Source organism: Neolamprologus multifasciatus, chromosome 23, assembly GCF_963576455.1.
Source record: "Neolamprologus multifasciatus chromosome 23, fNeoMul1.2, whole genome shotgun sequence".
In the NCBI taxonomy this organism is placed as follows: Eukaryota; Metazoa; Chordata; class Actinopteri; order Cichliformes; family Cichlidae; genus Neolamprologus; species Neolamprologus multifasciatus.
This window is the reverse complement of record NC_140460.1, coordinates 6834061-6842589: the sequence shown is the minus strand read 5'-3', so window position 1 is coordinate 6842589 and position 8529 is coordinate 6834061. Positions and strand designations below refer to the sequence as shown.

The following is an 8529-nucleotide window of genomic DNA, read 5'->3' as shown; positions in this document are numbered from 1 at the left end:
CGTTTTTTGCTCGCTGACAGCTCGTACTTTTCCTTTTTCTCCCTCCCTCGCTCACAGACACATAACGTGTATGGCAGTCCATTCTCCCTGCAGCACGGACTACACTGCCTATGATGCTACATTCTTTAGAGCTATACCTGTAGCATTCTGCCTATTAGCTTAGCACAACAACAACAAAAAGGCCTCTCTCACCCAGGAAACACGCAGAGAGAGAGCATCACCCTGTAACCATGGCAACTGAACAACAGAACATAGCTGTCAAACAAAACCCAAACAGTCCTGACCCGCCACAATATGAAACAGGGAAGTACCGCCATGTAATCCATTTATTTCAACAAAGTAACTGTATTCTAAATACCACCTTTTTAAAAGGTAACTGTAACGGAATACAGTTACTCATATTTTGTATTTTAAATACGTAACGGCGGTACATGTATTCCGTTACTCCCCAACACTGTTGATTATATACCTGAGCACTTTGTCTAGCATTCACGTGCATGCATACACACAACAATACTTTGACATGCAGACTAGAGGAGCACTGGCTTGTAAAAAAATCTAATGTTAAAATGGGGAAAGAAGCTAGTTGAATGTGTAGTTGTGGCTTTGCATATGCGGTTTCTTGTGTAACCAGTGAATTAAATCAGGTGTGCGACACAGATTGGCAAACAACTAGTTATGAATACATTTTATTACTAAAAGTGTACATTACAATTTGTCGTTATTGCAATTTAATGATGGAATATCCTTGAATTAAAACACAATATAGTGAATCGGATGCACGTGTAAAGAAAATCAGGTAATCTTTGCAGGCAGCAGTGATACAGCAATGAAATGAAGATATTAAAATAAAAAAAAAATCCATCCTTCATTAAAATACTTTTTCTCAGTCTTGACTCTTAGTCGTTGGTTAAATGGCTCAGTGAGATTTATCGAGCCTTGGCGTGAACCTTGAAGGGTTCAGGCACACGTATAATTCCAGGAACACCCTCTGTACTCAGCTCCACTCCATCAGGAACAGAGAAAGTGAACTTCTGCAGCAGGCCAACAAAAAACAGGAACAGCTCCATCTTGGCGAGGCTTTCACCAAGACACACACGCTTCCCTGAAAAATTCACAAACACATACACGTGCAGGTTTACAACCTGTGAATGATGTTTTTTTCTTGTTCAGGTTTTGCTAAAACAAAACACTCATTGTGGGGTTTTACCTGCAGAGAAAGGTAGGAATGCTTCTCTCTTCACAAACTTCCCATCAGCATCCAGGAAGTGTCCTGGGTTGAAGGTGTCTGGAGTCTCCCATTCAGTCTTGTCAAACAGCACAGAGGTGAGTACAGGCAACACACTGGTACCCTAGAAAAAACCCACAAGATAACAACAAGATGCACTTTAACAACAACACCTGACAGAACAAACATGTGAAGCTTAAAATGTATATTACATGTACCTTGGGTATGTGGTAACCATCCAGGATTGTATCCTTGGCGGCAATTCTGAGTCCATTGAGAGGAACAATATTTCCCATCCTCTGAATCTCGTGGACGACGGCATCAGTGTAGGGCAGATTTGGTCTGTCAGCCATGGAAGGCTGGCGAGTTTGTCCAATCACGTTATCTATCTCTGCCTGGACTTTCTCTGTGAAAGAGAATTAAAGGAGTTCAGCTTTAACTGTGGGAGAAATGTTTACTTTTGCTGGCTTTATGTTTTGGCTACTTTAAAACATATGAAGCCCAGCATGTCACCCACCCTGAATATCAGGATTTCTGATCAGGAAAACCAGAGCCCACAGCAAAGTGGTGGCTGTTGTTTCTGTTCCAGCCAGGAAAAGATCAGTAGAGCACATAACCAGGTTGATCTCAGTGAAGCCCAGGTCAGATTTGTTGAGCTGTTCAGACAAATGAATAAGTTACAGTACACAGTCACAGTAACTGGTAGAGTGCAGTTTGTGCAATGCAGTGTCCACATACATTCTCCATTTTGATGAGGAAAGCATCAATGTAGTCTCTTGGATTGTTGGGATCCAGGTCCTTCTTGTGGCTCTTTATCTCCTGAGCGATGAAATCTTTGACTATGTCGGCATAGCTGAACATTTTGTTATGAGGACCTGGCAAACGCTTCATCACTCCAGGGAAAGAGTCGTAGAGCTGGTCGGTGATGAGAGGAAGTTAAATTTATAAATGATTAAGACAAATCCCACGCATGCCATACTGCTGTCCCTTTTTCACTTTCTGAAATTCACTTACCAGACCCCATATGGAGCCCTCCAGCTGAAGAGTCTCAGACAGATACTTCAGCATGAGCTGGAAGTTGTGGTCACTGTATTCATATCTTTTCCCCATCACCAGCTGGCAAACTATATTAGACACAGCATTGTTGAAGAGACCTGCTGCACTGAAAAGTTTACCTGAAGAAGAAGAAGAAGAGACAATTGTTACAGGTAACTTTTTGCTCCCTTGTGCAGGATTGTGAGCTTATGTTCCACTTAAAGTAAAACACCTTTCTCCTGATCTATCTCCTCCTGCAGGTATTGGATCTCCTCACAGATACACTGCTCCATGCGGTTTTTCCCCAGGCCGAAGTCTCGTAATGTAGACAAAGCAAAGCGTCTCTGTGCCTTCCATGTTCCACCGTTGCTCGCGAACAGACCATCTAAATACAAACATGCAGATTTGGGAGTTAATAACTGGGAAACAATTCCTGCACTAAATGAGAGGAAACAGAGAATAATTTCTTAACCCGTGGGTCCCGAGTAAAACCTGTCAGCCAGGGCACTGTATGGTCGATCCACAAAGTTGTCAGCTTGCGTCACCAGAGCCTCTTTTACCATCTTGTATCCAGAGATCATTACCATTTTATCCCTGCCGAAGCAGAAACTGAACACGTTCCCATAGACTTCAGCCAGCTACAAAAAACACAAGCATGAACAATATTACCTGCCATCTTACCCTCCGACCATACATACATTACACAAAACATCACATGGGCAAGACAGGTCAGAGAGGTATAACAATCAAAAATGCACCACATGAGGAAAGATAAGGAGAAAAAATAACTCCCCCCAGACTGAGCTCCAACAGGGAGATCAGTTTGAGAACAGAAAAAAACACCTCTGCACATAGCACATGAAAAAACTCTTAATACACCAAAGAAACACATGACAAGCAACAGGGGTGGGTAAAGGGTGCAGCATCGGAAGGGAATAAGCGTCGAAGGCGTTTGGAAAGGGAGGGGGGGATTAGTGTGTGCATATCAGTGTATATGTATGTGTGTGCGTGTCCAGAGTTCAGCTGAGACAGTGTCCTTCGCCCTGCTAGGCTAAGTAAACAGTCTTCCAGCCAACCCAGGTGGTGATATTCAGCCCCTCTTTCTCACTGCCTCAAACTGAATGGGACAATTGTCTGATAAGCCATTTCTTATGCAGGCGAGGCCTGTCCACTTATAACTTATAGCTATATAAGCTATACGTTCATATATGGCAACCATACAGATATCAAATATCTCTCCCCCCCCCTCTCTCCATAAATCTACATACTATATATATATATATATATATATATATATATATATATATATATATATTTATATTAGGGGTGCAACGATACACAAAATTCACGGTTCGGTTCGATACTTTGGTGTCACGGTTCGATATTTTTTCGATACAAAAAAAATGTTCATGCCTTTTTATTAATTTGTCATTTATTAAATTTTCACGGCACATTCTGCACCACATCTCTGTGCGTTCATCATTTGTTTGAAGCCAGCTCACCTCCTGCAACCACTTTTCCGAGAATACGCGCTTCTTTTGTGGTTCGGACTCCTTCTGACATTTCTTTGGAGGTGGAGGAACATCACAGTAATTGCTTAAAGGAGCTTCTTCGACATCTTTAAGAGTTCTAAACAAATGTCTGTCCTCCTCCTGAAAATCTTATGTACGCAAACACGCGTTGCAACTTCTTATCTTGTGCGCGTTTTTATTTTGACAGCGAATGCGCACCTGCGGACCACTTATGTGCAGCCCTGGTTATTTAGCTCGTCATATTGCAGCCACAGAAATTCTTTTGTCCATGAAACCATAAAGCTGCACTTTCTTTTTGCCTTATAGTCTGATTTGTCATAACTTTTCCGTTTTGTCACTTCTTCACCCTGACCTGTCTTATTTGGCTCAGCAGAACTATAATATATATCCTGCTGCTTTTACACACGCACTCACATGATGCTCAGCGATTCTCTGCGCGATCAACCTCTCACATGTTTAAGCTGCGGGAGATTTCACTTGTCATGTTTGCATAGTAAGCTAACGATTGATAAGACGATGTCAGAGGAATTGGTGCGCAAATTATCATCACTCACCAATCAGTACTGTTGCTCTCTATACACAGTTCACGCGATTGCAAAGTGAAAGCAAAAAACAAGCGCACATTCAAATGCGATTTCAGTATGTCACATATTGACAGTGGCCGATGCCAATGATATAATTACCCAGCTACATTTCCGAAAGAATGCAAAAGCATTGACATATATTTTTCCTTCCTACGATAGGCCGACGGGCAGGGCAGAGATAGATTTTGGTAGCCCGACTGGAAAAAAGCCCCAGGACGTTGGGCTAGCGATTTTGCGAGCCCTGTATCTGATTGAGGAATCACTCATCTTTGGAAAAGAGAGTTTATTATGGAGAAATGTCTCTTTCCAAAATAAAAGCTATACTATACGCTTCTTCTGGGCTATATTCTCAGCAGCATATTAAACATATCAGGTCCCCATAAGGAGAATCATGTGCTAACGGCTGTCTAAATGACTCGGGTAAAGTTTGTAGCATGCGTGCTTGTTTTTGTCTGCTTCCACTTGTCTTTGCACTAGGATGATGTCGGAGTAAATGTGCAGTCATATTCGTTGTGTTCCCACTAGTGCTGTCAGCGTTAATCTGAAATGACGTTAACATCACAACACGGCAAATCTCCGTTAACGAGCTACCGCGGATCGCCTCATGAGTGGGGCTGGAAGACATCAACACATTAACGAGCTAACTGCGCTAACACACTAGTTCCCACCAATTGAGCATTGCTGGCACATCCAACATACTGTTTTACTTTTGTCCGTGACACGCTTACCTTCAGGGTCATACGTCACATGAAAACCAAAATAGTTCCAAACGCCAGATCTGAATGAGGGTGGGGGAGGTTCAATGTTGCCATGTTGCAACTAGCCTAGCTTCTGTCTCGCTAGCTTGCCCTACGCTCAGTGAATCTGTGTTCGACTACTCCGCCTAGGCTGCACTGTCGAGCGCAGATCCACTGAGCGCTCAACACAGACAGCATCGTCAGTAGGAAAGTTGATAAAATAAATTAAAAATGTTTAATTTATTAAAAATGTTGTATTGTTCGATACATATGCATACCGAACCGAAAGCACTGTATCGAACGGTTCAATATCGATAGGAGTATCGTTGCACCCCTAATATATATATATATATATATATATATATATATATATATATATATATATATATATATATACGCATATTGGGGAAACCTGTGTGCCAAGGTAGTTATCCCTGACAGAAACAAATAACATCAGGGTCAAACGTGGTATAATTTATATGAATCGACTTTAAACAGACTTGATTATCCTCCTATTGGCCAAAACGTCACTATTTCCACATCAGCTCGGTTGGAATTGAGGAGTGGTCAACTGGATCCGCTCTCCCTGCCCAGTGCGCAGTCCAGCAGTGGAAACAAATTCACTGCTCAGCATTCAGCTGAGACTGAGAAAGGTGTTTCCATGAGTGACCAACGAATTACCCCACTGAAAATTCATCCAGATGAACAGAATCCACTTTTTGATTTCCTTTCCTTTTCGATTGAGCATACATCGAGACATTCACAAGTGTTTTTTGGTTAAGCATTTTTGTTCGCTGTGTGAAAACAAACTAAATTATGTGGAAAAGCTACAAGTTTACAAACTTATTAAGTACACAGGTATTTTTGAAAACAAAGATTTTCCGTTTTCGTTTATAAAAACATAAAAGCCAAAAACGAAGGAAAACGCTGCTAGGAACATGCCAAAGCAGCAGGTGGCGCTATATTCCTATCCGTGTAGAAATGTTGGCCAATCAGAAGTCTAGAAGCCTCGGTGGGAAAGAGTAAACAAAGATGGCGCATAGAAGCAGAACTGAGTCAATGGTTGTGTCCAAATTCATGGGCTGCATCCTCCTGAGGCCGCATTTGTAGACCGATTACGTCACAGCGACGCGCCGAAGGCTGTCCAAATTCGTAGACTCCTCCGAATGCAGCCGACAAATGCGTCCTCCTTTTCCCCGAATTTGAAGGATGGGTCGGGTGTGTCCTTCTTGGCCCACCATATCCCAGAATTCATAGCGCGGCCCAGCCAAGCTCCAGTTTCCGGCAATGGCGGCCGCTACTAAGTTTTAAAATTACTCTTATTAATCTTTCTGGGCCACAAAATAAACTTTAAACATATTTTCAGGCGAGAATGTGGGTTAGCTCGTTAATAATTAAAAATGAACACAAAAAACGGAGAAAGATTTCGGGGTCCATTTTCGATTTTCGTGCCGTGGCGCTGACAACCGGAAATACTCTGAATTAAGGGCGGGAGTAGATCGAGAAGGCTAGACCGTCCAATTCCATAGCCGTTTACTTCCGGCCTACCCGACCTCCTGAGGACCCGGCCCACATAGACCGCGAAGGCCGGGTCCTCAGGAGGATGCAGCCCATGAATTTGGACACGACCAGGGACAGTAACTGTGTGTGTATATGTAAGCATTTAAACACTGCAGAGAGTAAAATTAACAGTAACAGTATTTTGTCTACGTCCGCCATTGTAGAAATTCATTTCACCAAAACAATAACGTGGCGCACAGTGTGACGTCAAAAAATGCGCACACCTTTGACACTGCATTTTCTCCATTTACCTCGTCCACACATAACGGGATCTTTTGAAAGTATCCACCCTGTCAGGAGTTTTTTATTTTTAAATCTCCGTTTTCAGTGACCGAAAACGCCGTTTACGTGTGGACGAAAGGTGCAAATGTATGTGTGGACATAGCCTCGGACTACAGTAAAAACGCCCTTAGTTTTCATGGCTCTGATATTCTCTGCATAGATGCATGCAGTTGTCCTTCCTTCCGTGTTTCAGTAAAAAAAAAAGAGAGAGAAGAGAAATCTGCCTCAAATGCGTACGATATCTTCCACAAGGGTAAACTAAGATTTACAAATGTGTACAATGATTTGGGTGTAACCTTTAAGGACAGACAAGCGCCTGCTTCAATCCACACACAAATACACAGAAATCTGTAGACACGTAAAACTGTTTTACAGATTTGAAACCCTTTTAAGGCATATTTCCCTCCATAGAACATTGCATAAATATCTCAATTTCAAACACACCAGCACACAAGAGCATACAAACAAACAAAGCTATACTACAAAGTACACTCAATACTAAATGTAACAGAAGTGTGAATCAGTACCTCAGCGAAGTAAAGATGCAAATGTTTCTTGGCAATAAACTGAAGATTCCCGAGGAGAGGTAAAGCAAAAGGTCCAGGCGGAAAATTTCTTGGATTCCTGTTTTTGACGTAGTATGCGATCAAAAGGATAAAGAAAAATGAAAGTAAAATCCCCTCACTGCTCAGCACAAAACTGGAAAACCACATCGTAACAGAGAGCGAAGACGTGAGCAGTACGATATCTGTATTATGTGCGTCCTCGCGGATGCAACACGCCTGGTTAACTCCTTTTGTTAGGTAGAATTTCAGGACAGACCAGTCGTCACAAAGTTGATATATGAGCTTTATCTGCAAACAAAGGTGAATGTGATGTAGTCAGTGGCGGTCCTAGCCTGTTTGGTGGCCTGGGCGAACACTCCCTCTGGCGCCCCCCCCCCCCACACACACACAAAACAGATTAAGGACATTATTGTACACATTGTACATTAACATAAAACTGTTGTACACACACACATATGAAGAGAGAGATAGTATGCATAGTATGCAAACGGCTACCAAACAGCCATCATAATTTGTCATACAATGAGAGCAGGACAAATCAACAATTGACAATGACTAATTAATATTAAAATCTGTAACATAATGTATTGTTTGGAGTTTACTCTGTTACTGTTGCTATTTTTACCGTTTCTTCTTGGAGAAACTGTCACTCACATAATTTCCTTAGGGATTAATAAAGTATTCTGATTCTGATTGTTTCAGGATACATGACCTGCCATTATCCAATCACACATCTGCTTACCTGCATCTTTTGCTCGTTTCTCCTCGTCTTCTTTTCTCTTTTTTCTAAACTGAGCACCTGATGGCTTTGAACTTTTCTTGTCCATCTTCCATTGGTTTTAATTTTGCACTCCAGTATGAACACCCATCCCTCAACCCGAGGATCACCACAACATAATCTAACAGACCTACACCTTAGTTCACAGATTTACTTTGTCAAACTGTATTTCTGGGATTTCACACAACCCAGGATTCAAATCATGACTAGATAATGGGCTTGGATTT

The 8529-nt window shown here is 42.0% G+C and overlaps 1 protein-coding gene across 2 annotated transcripts; it reads right to left on the bottom strand.

Moving 5' to 3' along the window:
• Window positions 1–12: 12 nt before the first annotated feature.
• Window positions 13–7823, bottom strand: LOC146490883 (cytochrome P450 2J4-like). 2 transcript variants are annotated; one of them, XM_085152603.1, is made up of 9 exons: window positions 7486–7823; window positions 2736–2901; window positions 2496–2648; window positions 2243–2403; window positions 1967–2143; window positions 1746–1884; window positions 1447–1634; window positions 1211–1352; window positions 13–1105 (listed from the first exon to the last, which is right to left on the bottom strand). In XM_085152603.1, the coding sequence occupies exons 1-9, from the start codon at window positions 7669–7671 to the stop codon at window positions 930–932; spliced, it is 1488 nt and encodes a 495-aa protein (XP_085008729.1). In that variant the 5' UTR covers window positions 7672–7823; the 3' UTR covers window positions 13–929. The 2 variants fall into 2 exon arrangements, with proteins under 2 accessions (XP_085008729.1, XP_085008728.1); XM_085152602.1 differs by having other exon boundaries at window positions 1967–2146; window positions 2246–2403; window positions 7486–7821.
• Window positions 7824–8529: the final 706 nt, after the last annotated feature.